This window comes from Mauremys reevesii, linkage group 5, assembly GCF_016161935.1.
Source record: "Mauremys reevesii isolate NIE-2019 linkage group 5, ASM1616193v1, whole genome shotgun sequence".
Taxonomy (NCBI): Eukaryota; Metazoa; Chordata; order Testudines; family Geoemydidae; genus Mauremys; species Mauremys reevesii.
Window position 1 is genome coordinate 136,613,050 of NC_052627.1, and position 27,862 is coordinate 136,640,911.

Genomic DNA, 27,862 nt, shown 5'->3' on the forward strand with positions numbered 1-27,862 from the left:
GGCTAATAGCCATTGATGGACCTGTCCTCCATGAACTTATCTAGTTTGTTTTTGAACCCTGTTATAGTTTTGTCCTTCACAACATCCTCTGGCAAAGGGTTCCACAGGCTGACTGTGCGTCATGTGAAAAACACCTAAATATCGGGATGGTCTCGATTTTATTGGGACGTCTGGTCACCCTAATACGCTCCTGCGAAGAGGAGCTGGGGGCTGGGCTGAGCTCTCCCCCAGCTGCCCAGGCGAGGACCCGTCTGCAGCTCGTGGTTATTCAAGAAGAGGGTGCGGGAGATCAGAGCAAAGGTGGGCGAGGTTGGAAAGCCACTGGGGACACTCAGTATTGTGCAACGCACCATCCCAGGGTAGCGAAGGGGGGTGATGGAGCAGCACAGGTCCCACCTATCTGGGAAGGGAACCCGACTAGAACGCACTCCTGCTCCTAGCACTACAGGGTCGCTTGTCTGTGCAACCACGGGGCACGTGTTCGCAGCTCAGCTGTTGGGCCCCTGCCCTCCCTGTGATGCAGGAGGGCCCCCGATTCTGTAGCCGCACAGTGCACAGAGTGGGCCGTGCATTGCTCCCAAAGGGCAGGGTGGGAGGAAGCTATCTGTCTGGTCTATTAACACATGGCTACACACTGAAGCCAGGGGTGTCCTCTTCAGCTTGAGCAGACATACCCAGGCTAGCTCTGACTGAGTCAGAGTGCTAAAAATAGCCACGTGGATGGGATGGCGTGAGTGGCGGGACGGGTTAGCCACCCAAGTATGATCCCATCTGAAACCCTAGATTTGTACTTAGGCGGCTCGTGCAGGGCTCTGGCTCTGGCTCGGCTGGTGTCTGGAGCCGGCCCTGGGCTCGTGTGTCCCTCTGCTCGTTCGGCTGCTATTTTTAGCATACGAGCTTGAACAAAGCTGGTGCCCATATGTCTGCCTGAGTTGGAAATTACAGCTCCAGCACTGGTGTAGACATACCCTGGGACTGCCAGCTCTATGGGGAAGGGCCCTTCACATCAGGGTGTTTGTGCAGTGCCTGGCACAAAGGGGCCCTCCTCATGGTTGGCCCGGTGGCACTGCTGTAATAAACATGAGTCATGATACTGAGCTGCAGGAGGAGTGAAAAGGCTCAGCCAGCCAGGCAAACAGCCTGTTTTCCCAGGTGTCCCCCGGTGGTCACAAGGAACTGCAGGCAGGAGGCCAGATTTCATGGCCATCCTCAGGTCGGATGCACTGGGCAGTAAGTGCACCCCGTGGCTTTAATCCACAGCTTGTCTGGTAGGCAGAAAAAATGGATTCACCAAACCAGGATTTTGCTCATCCCAGGCTGCCGGATGAGAGGAACAGGTCTGGACAACATGGGGGTTAGAATCTCCCATGCCCTGGCTTAACCAGTACTCTGACCATGGTACAGTAGCACCAGAGGCCCTGACTGGGTTCAGAGCCCTGTTGTGCTGGGTGCAGTACAGATATGTAGCACAGGCAGGGGATGTGACTTGTCTAAAGGCACCCAGCTGGTCAGTGGCAGAGCTAGGGAGAGAACCCACGTCTCCTGGCTCCCAGCATGCTGCCCTATTGCCTGCACAGGCGGGAGGTTAGCTTTGGGAGACCAGGCCCCGCTATCTACTTCCCAGCCTCCATATCCCGCGATCTTTAATGACCCTGGAGACTACACACCTCCTAAATGTCCGTGTCTCTCTCCTGGGAATTTTGGGGGGAAACGAGAGGAAGAAGAGGGAGGCCAAGGAACAGGACTCACCTTGCTCAAACTCAGACAGCTTCTCTTTAGCTTCATCCCTCTCCTGGAGGAAGGCCTCATGCTGCAGGCAGAAGCAAGGAGACAACACTTCATTTACACAGCACCTTTTGTCCCAAAGGATTCCAAAGCACTTCACCCACCACTCAGAAGCAGCCACCTCTGGGGTGGTGTATGGCACCTTTGTTTAACACCAGGCTACAGTTTGGGACAGGAAGCAAAGGATCCTGTATTCAAACTGCAGGGGCTTTGAGGAAGGAAACGTAGTCACCCGAGTTAGGATTTGGTCAAGACTAGTGGGCTACCTGCTGCTCTGGAGTTAAGTCATTTTCACTGACCATGACTGATCAGAACGTTGGTTTTGTGTTTCGTCCAATGCCCCCCATGGCACAGGGCCATGAGAGAGGGACTATTGCCCCATAATCAGTCCCCTGGGCTCTACCGTCTCTGGGCCAGGCTGGGTTAGTTATTTTGGTCCTGATACATTTGCACCGGTGGAGGGCTTTGAGTGGAAGGGGGGCCTCTGGGGAAGATGGAGACTCTGCTGAAATAATAAGTCTCTCCATTTAAGAATGATTATGCCCAGAGAGATTATGCCCTTCGTGCCAGACTCCGTACAAACACCCAGCAAGAGACTTCCCCTGCATTCCGCCATGCAACGCAAAGGCAGGGGCTGATGACACTCTGCCCAGCACTTTGTGAACTCTGCCCAACGTGTGGATTTGGGGACAGTGCTTTCCCCAGGAACTGAAATTAGGGTGTGTGTGTGTTTGAATTTACAGGAGGGGGTCAGGGCCGATGAGGGATGAGACCGTGAGGGTGAAGGTGGGATGTATGGCACCATAGTAAAAACTGAAAAATGTTTCATGACCATTTTATTAGATTTAACTCATGTTTTAAAATTATCACACAAATTAAAGGTGGCTACTCAAGCCTTCTATGAAGCACGACATCTACATCCTTCTTGGTTTCTTCTCATAATTTTGCACAACTCTGTTAATGAACTCCTTGAATGCAATGCGTTCATCTTTGGTGGCTTCTCGTGTGTCCGGTACTTCCATTCCTTCAATTGTTATGCTCAAGCAGAAGACGACTTCTTTCAGAACACAAAATTCTATTCAATGAGGTAAAAGAACGCTCAGCTGTAGCTGTTGTGACTGGGAGTAGCAAGAGATGAATTCCTACTTCTTTCATCCCAGGAAACATAGCATAAAGCTCGCATCGAGACACTAGTGTTGATAAAAAAGAAGTTGAAGTCAAATCTTCATTCATTCATTGTATGATAGTCCACTCTGTGTTCAAATTCTCTATTCTGTCCTGAACACATGGCAGCCCTATTGCTGGTAGTGCCTCACTCCACTCAACTGTTGGTGTTTTATAGGACAGGCATCTGTAAAAGCTATGCAGAGGTTGAGTAGAATCTAGAAGTCGCTCTTGTAGATTTTTAAGAATCAAGGCTGTGTACTTTTTCAGTTGTCTTAACAAACACTTCTTGTCCTCTTCACTTAAGGATTCAATATAAATGCCTTCATTAGTCAACTTCTGGCCTGAAGTCTTTGCTTCTTCCAGTACTTTTTCAATGGATAGCTCTCTGATTGATCCAAATGTAGCTTCTATTGCTGGACAAAGACTCTTCTATTGTTGAAGCAGATGCCTGGATGACATTGTTTAATGACCCAAGTGGTTTCAACAGTTGACTTACGAGAGAGAGAATGGCAATAGTCTTCTCTGAATGTAGTAGCAAAAGTAATCCACCAGCCTCACTACTTAGATCCATCCCATCTTGGTAGATGCTTTCCAAAGCCAGTAATAACAGCTGGAGTAATTTTAAGACAACAACCAGGGATTGCTCATGAGAAAACCAGAGGGTTTTCCCAGGTTGGACTAATTTGAACTTCAGTCCCAGTGTATCTTCTATATTTTCCAAGATATTCAGTCTTTTTGGACTCTTGCTGAAAAAAGAACATAATGAAGACATTAATTTTATAGCTTTTTAAATATCTTTTGAAGATTCTGCAGCTCGTACTAGTGCTAGTTAGAGTAGATGGCCTCTGTAGTGTGTATAGGAGAGATTAGACTTACACTTTTCTCCGAGCAAAGCTTGTACTCCACCATGTCTTCCAGAGAAGTTTACAGCTCCATCAAATGCACAAGCAGCCATCTGTTTGGGGTCCAGGTGACAAGCATTTAACTCTAAGATGTGTGTTTTCACAGATGCAGCCGATGTGTCTTCTATCACCTGAACATCTAGAAATGCATCTACTGGCCTACCACTGACATCAAGATAACATACACAATGACTTAACACTTGATGCCCATTTGTATCGGTGCATTCATCAGCCATATATGCAAATTTTTTTAATGTGGTGAAAGAGTTCTTCACTTTTTCAACTGTTGTGTCTTTCACTGTTGCACCGCATGCTTCTAGCAAGTCAGTTGAGTTTCTTGCAGAAAGATAGTGAGCATTTGCTTTTCTTGTTCAGAACCAGTGTTCAACTTCAGGATGAACAAGTGACAATGCACTTAACATTGGCCTTCAGTTTGTAGTGTGTGGTATCTCTTGCATAAATAGAAAGTATGATGCCACAGCCATGTTTGTTCGCATGAACTGTGTTGTGTCTCCAGCATTCTTAACAGCCTATTAACACTCACCGGTGCTGTCCTTGGTCAGTGGAGACTCAGAGTTCAGAGGTGCTTTCACATGAGTTCATCTCCCAGGTGGGGGACAAGAAGGCACCTTGCTCGTTCCTCCAGCTGCTCACTGTTGCTCTGGCCACTGTTGTTCATTGTGCCACCGTTCACTCCATCGCTTTGTTGCCAATGGCCCTGCGCCGTCACCTTCTGCTGCCACCTGCCACTGTGACCTTTGCTAGTTGGTCTCTTGAGGTTCCAACTAGCTCTCACTGATTTCAGCTGAGCTCTCAGTGGAGGAACCTCGCTGCTAATGCAGACTGGGCCGTCTCTTCCACAGGAACACTGTCCCACAGCAGGTCTAAGCACTTAGACCTGATTATCAGTGATTTCAGTGTAGTGGTCACTTAACAGAAGAAAAGACTCTCTATGGAGCCTAATCAGCTCTGTGCTTAAACAGTGGAGAGGGGCAGGTCAAATAGTACTTGTGACTCAGGCAGACCATCAAGCAAAACACCTGTCCCCACCCTCTCTTGATGCCCTCAATCAGCACAGGCTAAGTACAGCTCTACTGCCCTTTACTCATACAATAAGAATAACAACATTTCATTACCCCCCGCATTCAAGTGATTTGTAACCCAGCCCCAGCCAAAATCTATCACTTGGGCAACACAGCTCTGTGTGCTGGATCCCTAGGTAGATTAGGTGTGAATGTAAATACAATCTGGTCCTGAAGCCTTTCCCCCCAGCTCATCACTAGCTGTCAGGGAGAGCTCACTTAGACTTTGCTTACAAATCGTCATTTGAAATTATTAGGTTGGCCAACATCACCGAAATGGATGCACTGACATTGTCATAAAAAACAACAGCTGTATACGGAAGCTAGTCCATGTTCATACTTTTCAAATCTATTATACTTTTTTAGATACACGTATTTTATCATACACTTTATATGCTTTTAAAGTGTGTATTAATGTTTCAATTATAATTCAAATGTCCAAACAATCACTAAATTGGCAACACTGCATGTAACTAGTTCACAAAACTGTGGGGGTGGGGGGGTGTGTTGGGGAAATTCAGGGGGGGTGTAGGAAAATCCCTGCTTGAGGAATAAAAACAAAACAGAAAACAACTCTGTACCGTAGCCACTTCTTCATCCTCAGAGGACTCGCTGTCAGACTCCGGTATGGCTGCAGGGAACAGAAAGCAGAGCAGGAAGTTACCACGGTCAGCAAGAAGCATGAAACCTTTGCAGGAGCGCTCAGCATTCAAGCTGTGGGTCATCACACTTAAATGCCTGCAGTGCCTTCAGCTGAAGGGTCCCCATGTGTGTTCCAACCCCCCGGGAGGGACCCAGCACCCTCAAATACTCCAACATCTATGGGAGTCGAGAGTGCCTTGTGCCTTTTAGGGCCATTTCCTGGGACTAAGTCATCTGCTCCAGAAAAGCAGCCACCACTGGTAGCTTTATGCATTTATACCACAGTATTGCCAACTCCTGCGATTGTACCACAAGTCTCATGTGAATTAGTATTCTCCTTCAAGCCCCAGCTCCTGGAGTCATGTGAGGATGTGAGAATCCACTGTTCATTGTTTTTTAAAAACGTCTCTTGATTTTTAAGCCATGTCATGCCAAGAACCCTAGGTCTCACCTGAACACTGACGTAGCTGGAAACCAATCTGGCTCAGCTGTGTGTTAGTGTTGTTCAGATAGGGATTGGAATGATAAGAATGTGTTTGGTATACAGACTTTATGGACTGCTTGTAAATTACTGCCTGCGTTAATCTCATTTACAATACCCGTAGCCCATGTGATAAGGTGACATTTAAGTGTTTGCTCTGTAACTACGAATCACCAGATGGGAGAGGAGCATTAACGAGCATGAAATACTAGGGGCCAACAGGAGGTGTTGTCTCCTGTCCCTCAAAGGAGGCCCATCAACACCAGACGAGCTATTGTGGAACATCAGGGGACAAAAGACTTTGTTGTTTGCTCTCCACCCCACGGAGAGGAGACATGCGAGTGAATTCCTCCCAACAGCTGAATTTGTAGCTGTAAGCAGAAGTGGGGAAGGAATAAAAAGCCCTGACAAGGAGGAACTGTATCTTTCATGCTGCTTGGACTCTGAGGGGCAAGGATTACTAAGCATAAGCAAAAGCTCCCCAGTTCTTGGCCTGGTTTAGCCCTAAAAGACACACAGAGCTTGCTTATTATATAAACTTCTATGACTTTTTGAAACTTAAGATCGGAACTCATGTGTGTATCTGTGTTTACCTGCTTTAACCTTGTAAATAACTCTAATTTCCTTTTCCTACTTAACTAATCTTTAGACAGCAGCAAAGAGTCCTGTGGCACCTTATAGACTAACAGACGTATTGGAGCATGAGCTTTCATTGGTGAATACCCACTTCGTCGGATGCATGTAGTGGAAATTTCCAGAGGCAGGTATAAATATGCAGGCAAGAATCAGTCTGGAGATAACGAGGTTGTTAGTTCAGTCAGGGAGGATGAGGCCCTCTTCTAGTAGTTGAGGTGTGAACACCAAGGGAGGAGAAACTGCTTTTGTAGTTGGCTAGCCATTCAGTCTTTGTTTAATCGTGAGCTGATGTTGTCAAATTTGCAGATGAACTGAAGCTCAGCAGTTTCTCTTTCAAGTCTGGTCCTGAAGTTTTTTTGCTGCAGGATGGCTACCTTTAAATCTGCTATTGTGTGTCCAGAGAGATTGAAGTGTCTCCTACAGGTTTTTATATATTGCCATTCCTGATATCTGATTTGTGTCCATTTATCCTTTTCCGTAGGGACTGTCCAGTTTGGCCAATGTACATAGCAGAGGGGCATTGCTGGCATATGATGGCGTATATTACATTGGTGGACATGCAGGTGAATGAACCGGTGATGGTGTGGCTGATCTGGTTAGGTCCTGTGATGGTTTCGCTGGTGTAGATATGTGAGCAGAGTTGGCATCGAGGTTTGTTGCATGGATTGGTTCCTCAGTTAGAGTTACTATGGTGCGGTGTGTAGTTACTGGTGAGAATATGCTTCAGGTTGGCGGGTTGTCTGGGGCGAGGACTGGCCTGCCTTCCAAGGCCTGTGAAAGTGAGGGATCATTGTCCAGGATGGGTTGTAGATCCCTGATGATGCATTGGAGGGGTTTTAGCTGGGGACTGTATGTGATGGCCACTGGAGTTCTGTTGGTTTCTTTCTTGCTTGTCTTGCAGTAGGAGGCTTCTGGGTACATGAAAGCTCATGCTCCAATACGTCTGTTAGCCTATAAGGTGCCACAGGACTCTTTGCTCCTTTTACAGATCCAGACTAACACGACTACCCCTCTGATACTTATTTAGACAGTTTATTGTAGGATTGGCTACAAGCGTTGTCAGATCTAAGGTGCAACTGATCTGGGGTAAGTGACTGGTCCTTTGGGAGTGGGAGTAACCTGGATATTGTTGTGATCTTTGGTGTAAGGGACTATCTGTCACAAAGGCAGCTCACCTGGGTGGCAAAAGAGATCAGAGCACCCAAAGGGACTGTCTGTGACTCCATATTCAGGCTGTTATAGCATCTGAGAAGTTTACACTTGATAATTGGTTAGTGAAATCTAAGTATAAAACTCTCAGCCAATTTGGGGTTTGTTCCCTGCTTCTTAGCAGCCTGCCCAGAGGCTGGTCCTCACGCCGCCTGAGCCCACGCACGACAGCTTGCCAAGCCAATCTCATGAGTTTTTAGGGGCCTGACTCAGGACTGTGGCGTGGTTGGGGCTGGCGGTGCTGATCGCTTTGCATCACTTTACCCACCTGTGACCCGTGTCAGTTGGCCCCACGAGCCCTAGGGGGTGGTGGGTAGCTACTGTCCTGCTCGCCAGCCTGCGTCAGGCCGTCTGTCACTAGGGAATTAGCGGAGGGAGGGACACCGGCAAAGGTCTATGCGGCCCTTAGGCAGGGGAGTGCTGGCAAGAGTCTATAGCGCTACCGGGATTTTGCTACCCGAGGTGGGTTGGCCGGGGTAGGGGAACGCAGGCCCACCCAACTCCACTGCATTCCAGCCCCGGGCCCGGACAGTGGCGGGGCGAGGGTCCTGCCACCGGGTCAGCGGGGTCCCTCTGCAACAGGCTGACCAAATAGACTCATTGCACTGGGCAGTTCTGTTCTCCAGTCCTTCCAGTTCCTCCCATCTCTGCCTCAGGCTCCTCCAGCTCCTCCGGGTACTCGGCTGCTGGCAGCTCCAGCACCCCCTCCACCTCAGGCTCCTCCAGGTACTCGGTGGCGGGCAGCCCTGGTAGCCCCAGTCCTTCCTCCAGGTCAGGTTTCTCCTGGTCCAGGGCCTCCCCTGGCTCAGCAGCAGGGTCTGAAGGGAGCAGCCAGCACCTGCATCTGCCTCCCTCCCTGGTGCTGGTCTGACCTCAGGTCCAGAGGGAAGCCACCCTAGCTCCCTCCACCACCTTTCCTCATTGCAAGGATTTGACCGCAGTGCTCAAAGAGGCGTGCAAGGAAGTGAAGCCCTGGGAGCCATGCTGGCCAATGGAAGCAGCTGGGAGCCCAGGAAAGAAGGCTCCATGTACGGTATTATCTGGGTTTAGCAAGGAACAATCCATAGAATCACAGAAGATTAGGGTTGGAAGGGACCTAAGAAGGTCATCTAGTCCAACCCCCTGCTCAGAGCAGGACCAATCCCCAGACAGATTTTTACCCCAGTTCCCTAAATGGCCCCCTCAAGGATTGAGCTCACAAGCCTGGGTTTAGCAGGCCAATGCTCAAACCACTGAGCTATCTCTCCGACATGGGCTGGAGGAGTATCCGGGGGAGACAGACCACGCGTGACTTGTCCATCTCTTAACGTCTCTGATTGATGCGATGCAGGAAGCTGGGGGTGCCGGTGGTGGGGTTTGGAATGGGGACCGCAGTAGCCGGGGCCCCCAGGGATAGAATTCTGGGGTGAACTCCCCATCAAAGAAACACTCTCCCCCACTCTATGAGAAAGAGCAGACCCAGTGACTCTGACCCATCCTGGCGTAGGTGAAAAGTGCTGCAATTCATAGGCCGCTACTGCCTACCCAGGCCATATGTGAAGGAGCAAAGAATGTGGGTCCCATTTACAGGACGAGGGACTATATCCTGGACTGCAGTGATTCTGAAAAGGACTTAGGGGCCGCGGCAGATGACCAGTGGAACATGGACTCCCCGTGCCATGCAGTAGCTAAGAGGGAGGACATGACCATTGGATGCATAAGCAGAGGAATATCAAGTAGGAGTAGGGAGGTGGCATTGCCTTGGTATATGGCATTAGTGGGACTGTTACTGGGACACTGTGTCCCATTCTGGTTATCTACACTTCAAAAAGGTTACTGAAAAATTGGAAAGCAGCTTTCAGAACATTACTGGGCAGCCCGGATATGCTGGATTCCCAGTGCCCTCCTATTCAGACTATAGGGTAACAAACCCGGGGCCGTTCAGGGCTGCCATGTGGCTCCATACCACAGCCAGGCCAAACTTCAGAGCAAGAGCAGAGACAGAGCTCTGATCCGCCAAGCCCCCCACTACCTGGGCAAAATGGTAATCTCCATTAGTTACTAGCAGTATAGGGCCCATGACACACAGTGAAGCAGTTCAGCTTCCATCCTGCAGAGGGCAGTGGTATGCAAACACCAGCAAGGTCATTACAGTTGTATAACATAGAATCATAGAACTGGAAGGGACCTTGAGAGGTCATCTAGTCCAGTCCCCTCCACTGATGGCAGAACAAAGTATTATCTAGAGCAGTGGGTCCCAAACTTGTTCCGCCGCTTGTGCAGGGAAAGCCCCTGGCGTGCCGGGCCAGTTTGGTTACCTTCCGTGTCTGTAGGTTCGGCCAATCGCGATTCCCAGTGGCTGCGGTACGTCCCTTGGCCCACGCAGCTTCCAGCAGCTCCCATTGGCCTGGAGCAGCAAACCGTGGCCACTGGGAGCCGCGATCGGCCGAACCTGCGGACGCGGCAGGTAAACAAGTTTGGGAACCACTGATCTAGACCATTCCTAACTGGTGTTTGTCTAACCTGCTCTTAAAAATCTCCACTGATGGAGATTCTACAACCTCCCTGGGCAATTTATTCCAGTGCTTGAATACCCTGACAGTTAGGAAGTTTTTCCTAATGTCCAACCTAAACCTCCCTTGCTGCAATTTAAGCCCACTGCTTCTTGTCCTAGCCTAAGAGGTTAAGAAAAAAAAAAGTTCTCCCTCCTCCTTGTAACAACCTTTTATGTACTCAAAAACTGTTATCATGTCCCCTCTCAGTCTTTTTTCCAGAATAAACAAACCCAATTTTTAAAATCTTCCCTCATAGGTTGTGTTTTCTAGACCTTTCATCATTTTTGTGGCTCTTCTCTGGACTTTCTCCAGTTTGTCCACATCTTTCCTGAAATGTGGCACCCAGAACTGGACACAATACTCCAGTTGAGGCCGTATCAGCGCAGAGTAGAGTGGAAGAATTACTTCTCGTGTCTTGCTTATAACACTCCTGCTAATACATCCCGGAATGATGTTTGCTTTTTTTGCAACAGCGATACCCTGTTGACTCATATTTAGCTTGTGATCCACTATGACCCCCAGATCCCTTTCCTCAGTGCTCCTTCCTAGGCAGTCATTGCCCAGTTTGTATGTGTGCAACTGACTGTTCCTTCCTAAGTGGAGGACTTTGCATTTGTCCTTATTGAATTTCATCCTATTTACTTCAGACCATTTCTCCAGTTTGTCCAGATCATTTTGAATTTAATCCTATCCTCCAAAGCACTTGCAAACCCTCCCAGCTTGGTATTGTCTGCAAACTTTATAAGTGTCCTCTCTATGCCATTATCTAAATCATTGATGAACATATTGAACAGAACCGGACCCAGAACCGATCCCTGTGGGACCCCACTCATTATGCCCTTCCAGCATGACTGTGAACCATGGATAACTATTCTCTGGGAATGGTTTTTCCAACCAGTTTTGCATCCACCTTATAGTAGCTCCATCTAGGTTGCATGGGCATGGAGGTGTGTTTAAAGGTACTCCATTCCTTCGTGTTAATGAGACTCAATTAGTATCATGCTTGCTGGAGCCTACAGGTTGAGTCCTGACAGTGATTCTGGCTAATACCTCATGCTTACCCTGCTGTGCCTCACTGCTTGGCTGCGATTTGGGTTAAGCCCCACACCATCTAGTCACATAGGGAAGTAGCTAGTGGTTAATTTAAGTGGCTCCCATTATTATGCATAGTGGGTCTCACGACTGGTATATTTCATGTGGTCACCCCTGCACTTTGCATTGGGATTGCAGGGTTTTTGCCTACCTTGGGCTAACACCCTCCACGACCCCCACACATCACCAAAACCCTGCATATTGGAGCCCCGCAAAGTATTAATTATAGAATCATAAAATCATAGGACTGGAAGGGACCTTGAGAGGTTGTCTAGTCCAGTCCCCTACACTCATAGCAGGACTAAGTATTATCAATACCAGGGGTCCCCAACGCAGTGCCTGCGGGCGCCATGGTGCCCATGGGGGCATTTTAATGCACCCGCATCCTGGCCCCCGGGAGAGCACCTGCCGAAATGCCGCAGCATCATGTTATCTAGACCATCCCTGACAGATGTTCGTCCAACCCGCTCTTAAACATCTCTAGTGATGGAGATTCCACAACCTCCCATGGCAATTTATTCCAGTGCTTAACCACCCTGACAGTTAGGAAGTTTTTCCTAATGTCCAACCTAAACCTCCCTTGCTGCACTTTAAGCCCATTGCTTCTTGTCCAATCCTCAGAGGTTAAGAAGAACAATTTATCACCCTCCTCCTTGTAACAACCTTTTATGTACTTGAAAACTGTTATCATGTCCCCTTTCAGTCATCTCTTCTCCACACTAAACAAACCCAGTTTTTCCAATCTTCCCTCATTTTTGTTGCTCTTTTCAGGAAAGATGTGGAGAAAGTCCAGAACTGGACACAACACTCCGGTTGAGACTTATGCACGGCAGAGCAGAGCGGAAGAATTACTTCTCATGCCTTGCTGACAACACTCCTGCTAACACAGCCCAGAATGTTTGCTTTTTTTGCAACCGTGTTACACTGTTGACTCATATTTAGCTTGTGATTCACTATGACCCCCAGATCCCTCTCTGCCGTGCTCCTTCCTAGGCAGTCATTGCCCAGTTTGTATGTGTGCAACTCATTGTTCCTTCCGAAGTGGAGGACTTTGCATTTGTCCTTATTATCTGGATTCTACAGGTGTGGTTACTTTAGCAAAGCAGATAGACCTAGATGGACAGGTCAGACTCCTCCAGCCTCACCCCTTCACCTGACATCAATGAGACTGCAGTGGGGTTAAGATCCCCATACAACCAGCAGCTCCCACACTGGACCAGACCACTAGCCAGCCCAATCTGCCAGGGGCCAATGCCAGATGTCTCGTAGGAAGAGAGACATTTCCAGTAGACCGCTCATTGTGCGGCACACAGCGGAGACCTTTCTCCTTGACTCAGCTGATGATCAGCTGATGCCCCAGAGCATGGGATCACCCTTGTAACTTGCAAGTGCAACTGCACATGTGTATTCTCATTAACAAATACTCTGATCCTTTTCTAAAAACCTGCTCAGCGGTTCGCAGCTCATGTTCTCACATGCACTCAGAGGCGGGGGGCCCTTACCTGGCAGTTGGCTAATGCTGTTGTCGGCACAATCCATTCTGATCCGAGCTGACTGAGCCGTGTCTCCACGCTGGTGCTGCCTGTTGCCTCTGATGTGAGTCGACTCCTCTCCTTCCCCATCTGCCCGGGAGGCTGGGCGTATTCCATTCCTCAGCCACAGGGGGAACCGAAACCTTCCCTCTTCCTGTGAACCAGCAGCTGCAGTGGTGCATGCAACCGGTAGCAATTATATCAGTGCAGGGACTCAGCTGCTGTGACATGACAGGGCTGTTTCACCAGCAACTTGCAGGAATGATGAGGGTCTAAAGGAGCCCTGAACCTTGTGATCTCATGGGCACTGGTGCAAAGGGGGCACAAAATACTGTGGGAGAGAATCTGTTTTACACTAAGGCCTCGTCTGCAGGGGGAAGCTATTCCAGCGGAAGGCAGGGAGTGAATGTAAACGGCTCGCTAGTCCAAAGTGAGAGCAGAGCACCCACCCCAGGAGCTATGCCAGCGTCGCTAGTGTGGAATAATTTACCCTGCAATAGCTACTCCGGTCAATGGCGCAGACAAGCCCCTAGACCGTTTACACTGCTAGCCTTGAAGTGGCTTTAAAGTGAACACACCTGCTCGACGGCCCCTTTAATCTGCCAGAGCATCGGGACGGGGCCTTTGTGTAAATGAGACCCGGGCCCCACCAATCTGATCTGATCCTGTTTTACACCAATACCAAATGGGGACAACAAATCATAAGTGATCACAAGAATGAATCAGGCCTCATCCGAGTGAGTCCCTTAGCCAGCCCCTCGCACAGCCAGCGCCACGTCATTGCCCACGATACTTCCTCTGAAGTTTTGCCCAATCTACATGAATCTTCCTTACTCCCACCTCAGTGCTCCTCATGATCCCGCTCGGTGCCAGCCCAGGTCACCTGTTCCCCTCCAGGGGCTTTACACATTTCAGATACCTGTACACAGCGGTTACGTCCCCTCCCTGAGCCACGCTGAGCAGATCCAGGTCTTGCCTTGTGAGCTGATCCCTGGCCATTTTTGTGGCCCTTCTCTGAATGCCTTTTGGGGAGGAGGTGTCCAGAAGAATATTCCAGGCAGCAGAGCTGTATTCCCTCCCTTGCCCATGATGGGATGCCCTGTGGAGGCAGCCCATCGTTGCACGGGCCTTTTTTCCTGCCGTTTCACTGTGCAATCTCCCCAGGAAGCTCAGCACGGAGATTTGAACCAGCTGTCCATTATGCTGCCAGCGCCATCATCACCTCTCCCCTCCCCCGTACTTCTAACTTCTTCTAAAATACCTGTTTCCTCTTGACTTGTCTCTTTGGGCATCTCCCGCAAGAGGACAGCTTTGGAGGATAGTCTGTGTTTTTTCAAGCAAGGAGTTTCAGAGATACAGGGGGTTGGAGGGGGAACACACAATGCAGTTGAAAACAGATAGAAGTTTTTCACACAGTGAGTAATTAGCCCGTAGAACCCCCTGCCACATGATGATGTTGCGGCCAAGGAATTAACAAAGTTCAAAGGAAGACTAGACATTTCTATGGATAACAAGACCATCCAGAGGTAGAATAGTTAATGCTGACTAAAATAATGGTAGAGATATGAAACATCCTGCTTCAGGGCTTAAGCCAATATCTGATTATTACAGAACAGGATGAGCCCTCCGTGGGGTCAGATTATCCCACATCCACTGCTGCGTGGTTCTTACACCTTCCTCCGCAGCGTCTGGGGCTGAGCCAGTCTGGCAATCCCTAGGAGAGTTTAGAAGCCATTAGGGTTTCTCTTACTCACCGAAGGTATCGTCCATCCGTCTGACAATTCACATTCCAGTGAGTGGCTACAGTTTTGTTTAACCCATGCAACAGCTACAGCAGCCCCTGGCAGGCTTTATCGTATTCTTTATAGTTCGGTAGCACCTGGAGGCTCCAGCCGAGATCGGGACCCCGTTACGCCAGGCGCTGCACAGACACAAGGACAGTCCAGGGCTGACAAGCCCTCACTAGGTTTATGGACCCTGAAAAGTCCCTGCAGAGTATATCAAGCTGACAGTGGCCCGTGGTTGGAGGCAGCCGGTCATACCCCTCTCCATTTGTACTGTCACTGCAGCACCTGGGGCTGCCAGTGCCAGGAAGAGCTCAACCAGCGCCAAAGTGGCTCCTGTCTCCTGCAGCTACGTCCCCTTTCCCTCCCCTTTTCTCTCCCCGACCCTGGAAATCCTCTGAAATCCGAGTTCATGCTAGTTAATCAGCAGGGAGTGCAGTAACATAGGCCTCCCGGGGGCGCACGGTGCATTCGGGAGCTCGGATTTCCAGGGAAAGGGCAGTGGGGCAAGTGGAATTCAGATCGAATCTAGTTGTAACAGCAATCACATCTCTCCCTCTGCCCCCCCGGCGAGCTGCACAATCACTCCTCTCTCAGGATCAAACTCATCCCTGGGGCAACTGTGCCGGCTTTAGTGAGTTACATCAAGGATAACTTTGGCCCTTAATTGGTACATCTCCAGGAGGTTCTTCATACCAGACAGCCTTCCCCCTCTGTTCTTCTTGAGCCAAGCTGGTTCAATTCATGTCTAGTCTATTCATGACTAGAATAGGGGAGCCAGAGCTGGGATACTCCAGGGACTAAACAGGACCTTTACATCAGATAACGGGAACTAAAAAGAAGCGCTTTGTCATCTAACAGCCAATTCACCAGTGGAACTCACTGCCACAGGATGTAACTGAAACCTAGAATTTAGCAAGATTGAAAGTGGGACTGGATTTTGCATATAACGAACAGCCAGTTGTAACAGCTAATGTGAACTCATTTTGCAGGGGCATAAAACCTCCTTCTTCTGGGCTTAAGCCAGTCTCTAACATTAGGGATCATGACAGGAAGCCTTCATGGCATGGGGGCAGATTATCCCTCAGCTGCTACTGCTGGGTTCTTATGCCTTCCTCTGCAATACCTGATACTAGCCACTGCCATAGAGGGTTTCAGAGTAGCAGCCGTGTTAGTCTGTATCCGCAAAAAGAACAGGAGTACTTGTGGCACCTTAAAGCTAACAAATTTATTTTAGCATGAGCTTTCGTGAGCTACAGCTCACTTCTTCGGATGCATAGAATGGAACACACAGACAGGGGATATTTATACATACAGAGAACATGAAAAGGTGGAAGTATGCATAACAAAAGTCAAAACTTTTCCTGTTGTTATGCATACTTCCACCTTTGTTCTCTGTATGTTCTCTGTATGTATAAATATCTCCTGTCCGTGTGTTCCATTCTATGCATCCGAAGAAGTGGGCTGTAGCTCACGAAAGCTCATGCTAAAATAAATTTGTTAGTCTTTAAGGTGCCACAAGTACTCCTGTTCTTTTTGCCATAGAGGGGTTACTCGGATTTGAGCCACTCTGTGGCTTCCTATGTTGCAAGGTCAGTGCTGAATACCTGCTAATAATAGCAATGTGCGCCGCAAAACTTCACATTATGTGTTTGATCCATGGGCAAATTGCTCTCCCTTGGTGTCAGAGACCAGGACGTGGGCAGGAGTCAGTAAAGTAATTTTCCCTCTGCGGATACTCACACCTTCTTATCAACTCTTGGAAATGGGCCACCTTGATTGCATTGGCCTCATTAGCACTACAAAAGTAAGTTCCCCTCCCTTGGTATTCACCCCTTCTTGTCAGCTATTGAGAATAGGCCACTTCCACCTTAATTGAACTGGCTCATTAGCACTGACCCCCCCCCCCCCGCCACTTGGTAAGGCAACTCCTATCTTTTCATGTGCTAGGCTATATATTCTGCTTACTGTATTTTTCACTCCATGCATCTGATGAAGTGGGCTGTAGCCCTCGAAAGCTTATGCCCAAATAAATGCTAGTCTCTAAGGTGCCACAAGGATTCCTGGTTGTTTTAGTCAGGAATAGCAGCCCATGGTCAGCGGCAGGGCCAGAGGCGGATGACCAGAGCCAGGTTACCTAGAGAGCAACAAGGCGGGGCAAGGTTGGACCAAGGCAAGCACAGGAGCTATCACGGCCCTGGGTGAGTGCTTTGAGCAGCCACTGAACTGCTGCTGCTGCTGGGTTTAGGAGCCAGTCTGCTGCCTCCTCCCACCGGCCAGCCAGGCGGTGCAGCCATCAGGCAGCTGACTCCAGGCCAGCTGTGTTCGTTCGGTAGCCTGGAGACGGGCTCTGCTGCAGGCCCCGTTCCCTGACACTAAGTGATGGCAACGGGCACCTCACTCATTAGTGCTGGGCTTGATTTCATCACAAGTCCACAGCAGCCGAGCGGCCTGCGGAGCCCAGGCTCCACCCAGCTCCTGAGCCATCTCCCCTTGAAATAGTCTGTGCATAAGCCTCCCTGCGCCGAAGCCTCCCTGCATCGGGTTATACGTGCTGTGTTCGTTTCAGAGCATAAAGTCTTAGGCCAAACCGTCAGGAGCCGTACGGTGCCCTCTTCTTCCTGCGTGCCAGGTGGCCCGGGCTTCTCTGCCACTCAGCTCCCAGGTCCACCTGCCCTGGCCCCGTCAGTCACGGCCCCACATGGACCGACAGTGATCTCAGAAGCATCCCAGTCTAAGTCCTGTAACTGTCCTTGGGCTGAGACGCAGCGTGTGGAGCTGCAAGGGAAAGGGGACCGGGGGTATCTGGTCCCGGCTGTGTCTGGGGAGAGGCCAGCAGTGGGGACTGTGCTAAACATGTCCAATGTTTATAGGAAAGTCTCCCCTGCTCGGATCCAAGGCCATGCAACGTTCTGTTGGTGGATGGAGCTCAGGTCTGAGATGTTCCCTCATGTACAAAGCGCTGCTCACCTCCAGCTTCCCACAGGAGCAGGGCTCCACGCGGGAAGGGCCCACACAGTGGCATGTTGCCTCAGGCAATGATCCCATCACCTGTTGTCAATATGTTTCTGCCCCCACGTGCCCCACCAGGCTTCTCTAACACCACAGCGTTCGTTCCTTTGCTCAGGAACCGGCCAGTGCGCCAGGTCAGGGTGGACACAATTGCCCAGGACATCCCCAAGCTCTCATGTGACTCCAGAGCAACCAGCGCCAGCAGCTTTTGGAGCCTGTTTTCCTCTCCTTCGCTTCTGATGTCACTCGGCATTACTCCAGAGACCGGGACGGGCTGGAACTTCCTCGTTCCGACCCACACCCTCTGCCAGGCCTTGGCTTCACAGCCTTCGGGCTAAGACCTGATGTAGTTAAACCTGTGCGACCGCCCTGCGATCAGCTGGAAAGTGGGGATGCAGGGTTAGCTGGTGAGAGCCGACCGCCCGGGGGGGGGATGGCACTTTTTCAACACCCCCTAAAGGCTGGGGCTCGTTTCCAAACAGGGTCCCTCATGTCCCAATTAAAGAGCCAGAGACAGATTTTTTCCCCGACATTTTTTTTACTGAAAGTTAATTAGCCGCTCACCGTTGCGGGTCCCAGCCCATGGTACATTGTAAATAGCGATGGCTGGTCAGGCCTGGAGCTGCTGAGGCCAGGGGGCGCAAACCGGGATTCCTGGCCCAGGGCAGGTGGTGGGAAGCGATCTCTCTCCATGAGAAGAACGCCTGGCAGGACTGTGCGGTACAACAGGCTGCTTTGCTGTGGCTTAAGGCCAAGCGGGGACAGGGGCTGTGGCCGTGCTGGGAAGACTGGAGCCAGAAGCATAGGGAGGAGAGCTGGGAGGGAGGGACCCAGGCACCCCAGGGCAGGGGTGGGGGGCACTCTAGGGCTCTTTTCGGGTATTGATTTGGACCTCGTTGGCTGAAAAGACCTTTGGTTTCCAATAATAGCAACCCCCCAAAGGAAGTGGAATGTTTTCCAGTGGCTGGGCAGGAGGGCCAGTCACCTTTACAGCCAGAGCAGGCCGAAAATTGCCATGGGGAAACTGAGGCAGGTCTGTGGCATCACTACCTCCAGCCACAAGGGGGCGTGCTGGGACAGCAACTCTGGGACAGCACAGAGCACACTAGCTGCCGGCTGTGTAAATACCACGCAGCCCACCCAGCCGCAGAGCCATCTCATCAGTACCAGGGGCTGTTCCTTGACATAAATACACCCGCCGTGGGGCCCAAAGGGGGTGACAGGAGCTGGTAACTGGGCTCTGAGCGAGGGGCTGGCCCGCAGCGGAGCAGGCGGTTACAGGGCCGTGTCGTGGTGCTGCAGGCCTGGCGCTTTGGCCTCCCGCGGGTAGTACTCGGCCAGGATGCTCTCGGGGATCCGCTTTAGCAGCTCCTTCGGGAAGATGCGGAGCAGCTGCCAGCCAATGTCCAGCGATTCGAAGATGGTTCTGTTGTCGTAGGGGCCTGGCGAGTGGGACAGAGGCATGTTGGGAGACTGGTTGCAGACACCTGGGGCCCCAGGGTGGACACCTAAACCAGGCCCCAGGAGGGGCTAGAAACTGCACCCCAAGCTGGTCTGGAGAACGGCTAGAGATACGTGAGCACCAGGAGGGTCGAAAGGGCTAAAGAGCCTCACACCCCACTAAGGCCTAGAAAATGGCCAGGGACACCCAGGCCCCTGGGAGGGGCTGGAGAATGGCCAGGGGGCCCCAGGACAGTCTGGAGAATGGCCAGGGGGCCCCAGGACGGTCTGGAGAATGGCTAGGGAGTCCCTGGCCCCAGGAGGAGCTGGAGAACGGCCAGGCGCCCCTGGGAGAGGCTGGAGAACAACCAGGGGGCCCCGGGCCCCAGGAGAGACTGGAGAATGGCCAGGGGGCCCTGGGGCCTTGGGGCAGGCTGGAGAATGGGATTCTGGAGACTAGGGCTACACAGTTTTTTCTGACGGGAGCTTTCAGGCCCTGCTGTCCTGAGCTGGCTGTAGGCTGTGCCTGCAAAGCCCGACGTCGGCTCCACCGTGGGTTTCTTTGCACTGAGCACCACTCGGTTGTGGGCTCTCTGTGGAAGGGGGGTGCCGGGCCGCCAGGCCTGCCTGCGAGCCAAGGCATAGCAAGCGGGGACCCTGAGCCCGTACTCTGTAGCAAACACAGTGGCTTGCTTCAGCCGTGCCCTTCCCCGCCCTGCTGCAGACGCGTGGGCTCTGCCTGCCTGCTGGGCGCCTGTGCGTGGAGCTGGAAGCCGGGCTCCTTACCCTGGGCGATGAACTGCTTCTCAAACTTCTGCAGGAACTCCAGGTACAGCAGGTCATCGGCCGACAGCGCCTCCTCCCCGACCACGGCCTTCATGGCCTGCACGTCCTTGCCTATGGCGTAGCAGGCGTACTGGGGGTGCGAGCGAAAGGATGGGCCGGTGAATGGGGTGCTGGAGAACTCGCAACAGGGGCACGTGGGGAGGAATCCACTGAAGACTGCAAGGGGCCCAGATACTACAGTGCTGGGCGCCATGTAAGATAGATTATCCCCCAGGCAGGGCTGTTATCTTCAATTTGCATGTAAGGAACCGAAGCAGAGACCCGATCCTAGGATGCTGGAAGTCTGGGGCAGAGCAGGGAATTGACCTGAGGGTCCCAAGCTATCAGCCTAACCACTGGACCATACTTCCTCTGGGGACGTCAGCGCACTTACCCTGGTTCACTGCCGGTGTGGCTGAGGGCAGCCTCCAGCTGTCCGTATGAAGGGGAAGGAGAGAGGGGTCGGGATGGAGAATCCCTCAGTGAGTGGGGCTGACGTAGCAAATTATTTCTACCCCCTATTGCTGCACTTACCAGCTGGTTGGACACGTCACCATGATCCTTCCGAGTCATGCCCTCTCCGATGGCCGACTTCATCAGGCGGGACAGGGAGGGCAGCACGTTTATGGGGGGGTAGATCTGTGGGGGCAGAAAGCACATGAACACGACACCCTTAGCACGCCCTGCGCGGCGGGTGTGGTAAGTGCTGGCCGGACACCCGCTAGTGAACCCTCCACAAGAAACCCTGGCAGGAGATGGGGATTGTGAGCCCTGTTTTACAGCCATTCGCCCAGGCTCACAGGAGCGGCCAGTGGCCAGCTGGCATTAGAAGGGTGGAGTTCCTGGCACCCAGGTTTGTGCCCTGGGCAGTAGATCTGGCCTCTCTTTATCGTGTGCTCCCTCACTAGCCAGTCAGCACCCCAGCACCCCCAAAGCCACGGCTCCGTGCGCCCCTGCGGTTCCAGCCTTGGGGTCGTCCCCTTTGGCAGTGGGTTTCCCTGGCTGCGGTCAGAGCCTGAGCCCGCTGCTCCACCCTGAGACACAGGGGCGGAAGGAGGGGCTCTCGGATTCGGGGGGCGGCGAACCTGTCTGTTATGGAGCTGTCTGTCCACGTACACCTGCCCTTCCGTGATGAAGCCTGTCAAGTCGGGGATGGGGTGGGTGATGTCTGGGAAGGAAAAGACAGAGCCAATGGTAGCCTGTGAGGCCTGCCAAGGGCCCCCGCCGCAAGGACCCCACCCTCTGACAGCTGGCGTGGCTCACTTCACCAGGCCCTGGATGCCAGCCTATGCCCGGCCTGAGGGAATTGCCCTGGGCAGGACCACCCCACCCACAAGACCACCCGGCACCCTCGGCCAGAACGCCGGCCCTGGCAGGTAGGGAAGCGGGCGCAAATATTAGCTCTTGGACCGTCTCCATTCCCGACGGATTGTTACAGGTGCCAGTCACATGGCAGTGCTTCTCCCTGACTGGACGGCTCAGCCCCTAGCTGACAGATATGTTACCATGGATGGACAATTCGGTGCTTGCCATGAAACTGTGTGATCAGGGAGCCGGATCGGGGCCCGGTGCTGATGCAGGGCCCCAGTGCAAACAGCCTGGCCTCCTGCTGGCCCCAGGGGATGCAGGGCTTGTGGGGGGCAGAGCTGCAGCTCAGGGGAGAACACCACCCTGGAACAATCCCAGGAAAAGCCCACGTGGGCTCCACCTTCTGGCAGCTCCCCAGGGCGCTCCCCCGTGTAAAGGACTTCGGAGCCGCATTCGGCCACCATCCCCTCCCTCCTGACAGGATGCTGACGGCTGGGGGGGGAAGGTGGGGGGACAGCAGGGAGGGCTGCAGCCTGAGTGATTCTTGCGAATAGGGGAACTTGTGGGACCTCAGATAAGGAATTGGGAGGCGGGGGCGGAAGTCATGCCTGGGCAGCAGCTTCCCTCTTTCCATTTCCTGCTTCTGCTACGCTCAAGGGCCAGGCTCCGCCAGGAGAGAAACAGCCGCAGCCCGGGTCCCCCAGAGGGCCCTGGGAGACCTGTGTGCAGCAGGCAGGAGTCAGTGAGCAGTGCTGCCCTCTGGTGGCTGGGCCGCGGAGAGGATAAAGGATCTACCACTGCTAGCCGAAGCCAAGGCTGGTGTCCATTAGCCCACAGCTGGTGTTTTGGGTGCTGAAGGAGGCTGGCTCTCGCCCTGCTCCCTGGGGAATCAGCTGAGTCCGACACCCCCACATCTCTGCAGGGATCAAAATCAGTGTGGGGGAGAGCATGGGGGCACAGCAGCTTGCTGGGATCCCCCCCATCGGGTGCGCAGGCACAGCCGCCTGCTGAGATCCCTCCCCCCATCAGGTGTGGGTCGTGGCCACTGGTTGGGATCCTGGCTGCTAATGCAGCAGCAGCAAATCACTGAGCAACGTGCTGATGCCCCCGGCACCCGCTGGGGCCTGACTGCCGGGGGGGCCGTGGGCTGGCCCGCCGTGTGCCCTTTGCCCTGTGCCGCTCACCGTCGTTGGGCATGGTTAGAATGGGGATCTGTGTGATGGAGCCGTTCCTCCCCTCCACGCGCCCGGCGCGCTCATAGATGGTGGCCAGGTCGGTGTACATGTAGCCAGGGAAGCCCCTGCGGCCTGGCACCTCCTCCCTGGCTGCTGACACCTAAGGGGAACGTAAGAACATAAGAACGGCCGTACCGGGTCAGACCAAAGGTCCATCTAGCCCAGTATCTGTCTACCGACAGTGGCCAATGCCAGGTGCCCCAGAGGGAGTGAACCTAACAGGCAATGATCAAGTGATCTCTCTCCTGCCATCCATCTCCATCCTCTGACAAACAGAGGCTAGGGACACCATTCCTTACCCATCCTGGCTAATAGCCATTAATGGACTTAGCCACCATGAATTTATCCAGTCCCCTTTTAAACATTGTTATAGTCCTAGCCTTCACAACCTCCTCAGGTAAGGAGTTCCACAAGTTGACTGTGCGCTGCGTGAAGAACTTCCTTTTATTTGTTTTAAACCTGCTGCCTATTAATTTCATTTGGTGACCCCTAGTTCTTGTATTATGGGAATAAGTAAATAACTTTTCCTTATCCACTTTCTCAACATCACTCATGATTTTATATACCTCTATCATGTCCCCCCTTAGTCTCCTCTTTTCCAAACTGAAGAGTCCTAGCCTCTTTAATCTTTCCTCATATGGGACCCTCTCTAAACCCCTAATCATTTTAGTTGCTCTTTTCTGAACCTTTTCTAGTGCTAGAATATCTTTTTTGAGGTGAGGAGACCACATCTGTACACAGTATTCCAGATGTGGGCGTACCATGGATTTATATAAGGGCAATAATATATTCTCAGTCTTATTCTCTATCCCCTTTTTAATGATTCCTAACGTCCTGTTTGCTTTTTTGACCCCCTCTGCACACTGCGTGGACATCTTCAGAGAACTATCCATGATGACTCCAAGATCTTTTTCCTGACTCGTTGTAGCTAAATTAGCCCCCATCAAGAAGAAATTAGCCCCCATCAGGAAGAGCGGGGAGCAAGAGTTACTGCTGCAGGACAGCGGTCGTGGGTCCCACCCTCCTGGGATCCGCCGAGGGGCCGCGTGGGGAAGACCTGTCCCAGCTTCGGCACCATCACCGGGTCTGTGACACGGAGCAGGATGCTCCCCCTGCCCGGCTGTTCCGTAGCTGCAGCGCCCCCCTCTGGTGGATCCCGGCTGAGGGCACTGACTGAGCAGCGCCCCTCCTGTGCGATTCTGCCCCCAGGCCTGGTGAGCCTGCCCCCTCCACAGCTCTCTGCCCAGTGGCCCACTCCTGCCGCACTTCGGATCGCATTCCTGCCCCGCCTTTGGGTTCCCCCTGCGCTTAGTTCATCCCAGTTTCTTTCTGCCTGAGGGACAACCCATGCTGTCCTCCTCCCACTGCGATCCAGCGGGCTGGCCCCTTCCCCCAGTGCCGGGTTCGCTCTGGAGAGGGCTGGTCAGCAGCGCTCTCTGGGGCTGGGTGCATGTGAATCGCTGAGTGCTCTGTTTTACTGGGTCAGGTAAATGGCTCTGGGGCGAGAAGATGCCCCGGCAAAATAAAACCCAGCCTCTGAAGCTCAGCTCTCCCCCCGGGAAGGGAAACTGCCCTCCCAGCGGAGATGGATGTTTCAAAGGACAGCGGGTTGCACCTCTGCCCGAGCTTTGAAAAGCCTCCCATCCACAGGGAGCCCCCTGACCCGGGGGCACGGTGTAACCCACATTCGGGCCATTCCATTGGTGGATGCCCCCTGGCAGGGTCACTGCGTGGGGACCGAGCCCAGGCCTCCAGGTGTAACAGGACAGGGCCTGACTGATTGAGCTATTGAACCAGGGCTGTTAGTGTGAACAGATTAACCCGGCTGATTCTCTCTGCCTTTCCTGCAGCCACACCGTAAAACTCCCCCAGGCTCTCCCCACGTGCAGCGTCCTTCTCGCCGGCCTCGACAAACGCCATCTTGCCCCGCTCAGACCCATTCGGGGTCTGCTGCAAAGATCAGTCTCCCAGTCAGCCGCTTTGAGCCCGTCCCCCCTTGCTTTGCTCTCCCGGCCTGTTCGCATCGCACACAAGCCGCTTGTCTTCGCTTCTGAGGCTCCATTACCTCTCCTTTGCCGTCACGCTGTGGGTGCTCGGCTCCGATGGGCGTGCGCCACCATCGTCCACCTGGCAAGTTTTCACACCAGCCCCCTTGTGTTTCCCCCCTGCCGCCCCTCGCGCTCGGGAGGAGCTCCCCAGCAACATCCACAGAGCGACCTCTGTTCTCCTTCAAACCCCTCCTGATAACTCGCCTTTGCCACGATGCCTCCGAAAACCCTTGGCACTGCCTAGGACCCCTCGCTGGCCGGTCACTGGGCTGCCAGCCAGGCGGTTTGCTCAGATTAGCGATCTCCAGGTTCAGGGCCCGAGGGAGGACACCCGACGGGAACCACAAATGTGGCCCCAGGACAGAGGCAAGCGTGGACTGGAGTCACTTTCCCCTTCCCCAGCGCCCTGCAATGCACGTTACCCTGTGGCCGTTGGATGCGGGGTGCAGCCGGGGGGTGAGGCCCGAGGAGCCAGAAGGAAGGAGCGTAGCGAGGAAAGCGAGTCCCAGAAGGTTGTGGGAGAGAGTTGGCCACGTTCACCCCAACCTGCCAGCCCCCACCCCCCCGGGTGTATGTGACAATGTGTGTCGGGAGGGGGATGGGAGCAGCTGGAAGGGAGTGGACGGGAGCCTGACACAGGCAGGGGAACAGGGTCACATCACCCCTGAGTTTCCCGTTTGGAGCAGAGTCTCCAAAGCATTTGTCTCTCATTTAGGAGCCCAAAGGAAGCGACTGGGTTTGATGAAGGCCTCAGCTCCCGGCAGCTCCCGCTGCTTGTTCACCTGCCTCAGTGGGAGTTGCTGGGAGCTGATTGCCGGGGACAGTCTGGCCCTCCCTGGGCAGTGGGACCCAGTGCGGCCCGTTCACAGGCGCCTCCAGCTCTTGGGAAGGCTGTGGCCTGAGTCCAGCTGCGGCGTCAGGATGGGCAGCGTCGCCGTACTGACCTCCCGCAGGGCCTCGGCGTAGGAGCTCATGTCGGTCAGGATCACCAGGACATGCTTCTCGCACTGGTAGGCCAGGAACTCGGCGGTGGTCAGCGCCAGGCGCGGGGTGATGATGCGCTCGATCCTGCGGGAGGAGACGGCCGGTAGCGGAGGCTGGTCTGGGACGTCCCCTGAAAGCGCGTTCACCACAGCCACGCCGTTCCCCAGAGAGACCAGGTTACCCGGGGGCCAATCCCCTCTGGGCATCAGATGGCCCCACTCTCGCTCACCTCGTAGTTCCCCTTCCCCCAATGGCGAGCACCCCAAGCCTGCGGACAGCATCGGCACACACCGGCGGGGAGCTGGAACAGCACGGCTGCACCCCTGGGCCATGCAGAGCGAGCCCAGAACCTCCTGACCCGCAAACCAGCCCCTCCCCACTGAGCTAGGAGATGACGCTCCCCTTGCTGGGAGCCGCAGCTGGGCTAGGACGTGCCGGGGAGCAGTGCTGAGTCTATCTAGCAGAGGGCAGCCGTGTACGCACACCAGCCCGTATGTTACACTCTCAGTAGGAACTGGGCCATCCCCTGGCATGGCAGGGACCCTGATCTGGGTGAGCCAACCTTTGGCTGTGTTCCCTCTCCGCCACTGGCCACCAGGCTGCATTGCAATGTGTCCTAGCCGCCCCACCCAGCAAAGGGATGAGGGGGAATGGGGATGGACATTGCGAAAGGGCTTGAAATCTGCAAGGGGCCGGGCAGCATCCACTCTAGCTGGAGTCAAGGGGAGCCGAGGCTCTGCTCCCATTGGAGTCAATGCTAGATTGGCCCCTCAGCAGGACTGGTGCCCCTGGCAGGAGTAGAGGCACCTTCTAGTTACCGGTGGTTTCCTCCTGATGCAGGAGGAGGGCTGCTGGATCTGTAGCACCCATGTGGCATGAACCGCATGGCAGAGGAGCGTGAGCTTCGCCCAAAGAGACGAGCTCCTCCCCAGAGTGGCATTTGGGCCCATAATGCAATGGGGGATTGGGCCTACTGACCTCAGTAGAATTACTCCAGAGATAACTAGGCCCAGTGGCTCTGACCCTCCTCTCACTTACACTGGAGCAATTCCATCAACTTCCACAGGGTTACTCCAGCTTTACACCACAGTGAGGGAGATCAGAGCCAAGACGAGGATGCCTGTAGCCGCCCAGGTCTCAGTATCATTAATTTATTTGTACTACAATAGGGCCCAGGCAACCCTGACATAGACCAGGACCCCATCGTGCTTGGCGCTGTACGACTTAATTGCTATTAGCTGTATTACGGTAGTGCCCAGGAGCCCCAGCCATGGATGCACCCCGTTGCGCTAGGTACTGTACAGTTTTATTGCTATTAGGTGTATTACGGTAGTGCCCAGGAGCCCAGCCATGGACTACACCCTGTTGCGCTAGGTGCTGTACAGTTTTGTTGCTATTAGGTGTATTACGGTAGTGTTTAGGCACCCCAGCCATGGACTGCACCCCGTTGCGCTAGGTGCTGTACAGTTTTGTTGCTATTAGGTGTATTACGGTAGTGTTCAGGCACCCCAGCCATGGACTGCACCCCGTTGCGCTAGGTGCTGCACATGTGCAGAACAAAAGGCAGGGGGCCGGGCGTGTTATGGTTAATGGGGCCTGATCTGGTGCAGTTCCCTTGATGGCAGGCAGGGGCTGTACTCACGTGGGGTCGTTGGCGAGGTTCAGGAAGAGGCACACGTTCTCCATGGAGCCGTTCTCCTCGAAGTCCGACTTGAAGAAACGGGCAGTTTCCATGTTCACCTGCCAATCACATCCACAACGGGGCGGGGCTGAGCAACACAACAGTCCCCATTGTACAGATGGGGAAACTGAGGCCAGGGGAGGGCAGGGACTCACCCACAGTCCCACAGGGAGTCAGAGCAGGGACTAGAACCCAGGTGTCCTGAGTCCCAGACTCCGGTTCCCACCCCAGCCTCTTCAGAATAACTTGTCTCTTTTAATTCCTTTCTGCTCTTACTCCTCTGGGCCCATGTCACCCTGGGGACGCAGCACAAGGGCCTGCCAGGATGGGGCAGGCTGCTGTGGCACGGAGCGCCTTGGGGCACTGGCCTGGCTGCAGGGCACCTCTCCGCATGGCGCTGGGTCTCCAGGCACCGTCTCTGGAGGAAGCAGCCGGTGCCAGGGGCAGGGAGCGGTGTGGGGCCGGGGAGCAGAGCAGGTTGCA

The 27,862-nt window shown here is 53.3% G+C and overlaps 2 protein-coding genes across 3 annotated transcripts in view; both read right to left on the minus strand.

The window, feature by feature from the left end:
• LOC120407082 (shootin-1-like) overlaps nucleotides 1–13,142 on the minus strand; it is a 36,663-nt gene extending 23,521 nt beyond the window's left edge. For both annotated transcript variants that reach the window (XR_005599781.1, XM_039542423.1), the window contains exons 1-3: nucleotides 13,033–13,142; nucleotides 5,518–5,567; nucleotides 1,750–1,810 (exon numbers count right to left, since the gene is read on the minus strand). Coding sequence is in view for 1 of the 2 variants with exons in the window: in XM_039542423.1 (XP_039398357.1) it covers nucleotides 1,750–1,810; nucleotides 5,518–5,567; nucleotides 13,033–13,069 (148 nt within the window). In the remaining variant the exon portion in view is untranslated. The remainder of the gene's footprint in view (nucleotides 1–1,749; nucleotides 1,811–5,517; nucleotides 5,568–13,032) is intronic.
• A 5,245-nt stretch (nucleotides 13,143–18,387) lies between these two features.
• ATP6V1B1 (ATPase H+ transporting V1 subunit B1) overlaps nucleotides 18,388–27,862 on the minus strand; it is a 94,087-nt gene continuing 84,612 nt past the window's right edge. Inside the window, exons 8-14 of the mRNA XM_039542652.1 lie at nucleotides 27,341–27,438; nucleotides 25,659–25,782; nucleotides 22,616–22,766; nucleotides 21,209–21,291; nucleotides 20,658–20,762; nucleotides 20,085–20,214; nucleotides 18,388–19,300 (exon numbers count right to left, since the gene is read on the minus strand). Coding sequence (XP_039398586.1) covers nucleotides 19,134–19,300; nucleotides 20,085–20,214; nucleotides 20,658–20,762; nucleotides 21,209–21,291; nucleotides 22,616–22,766; nucleotides 25,659–25,782; nucleotides 27,341–27,438 — 858 coding nt within the window. The 3' untranslated portion in view covers nucleotides 18,388–19,133. The remainder of the gene's footprint in view (nucleotides 19,301–20,084; nucleotides 20,215–20,657; nucleotides 20,763–21,208; nucleotides 21,292–22,615; nucleotides 22,767–25,658; nucleotides 25,783–27,340; nucleotides 27,439–27,862) is intronic.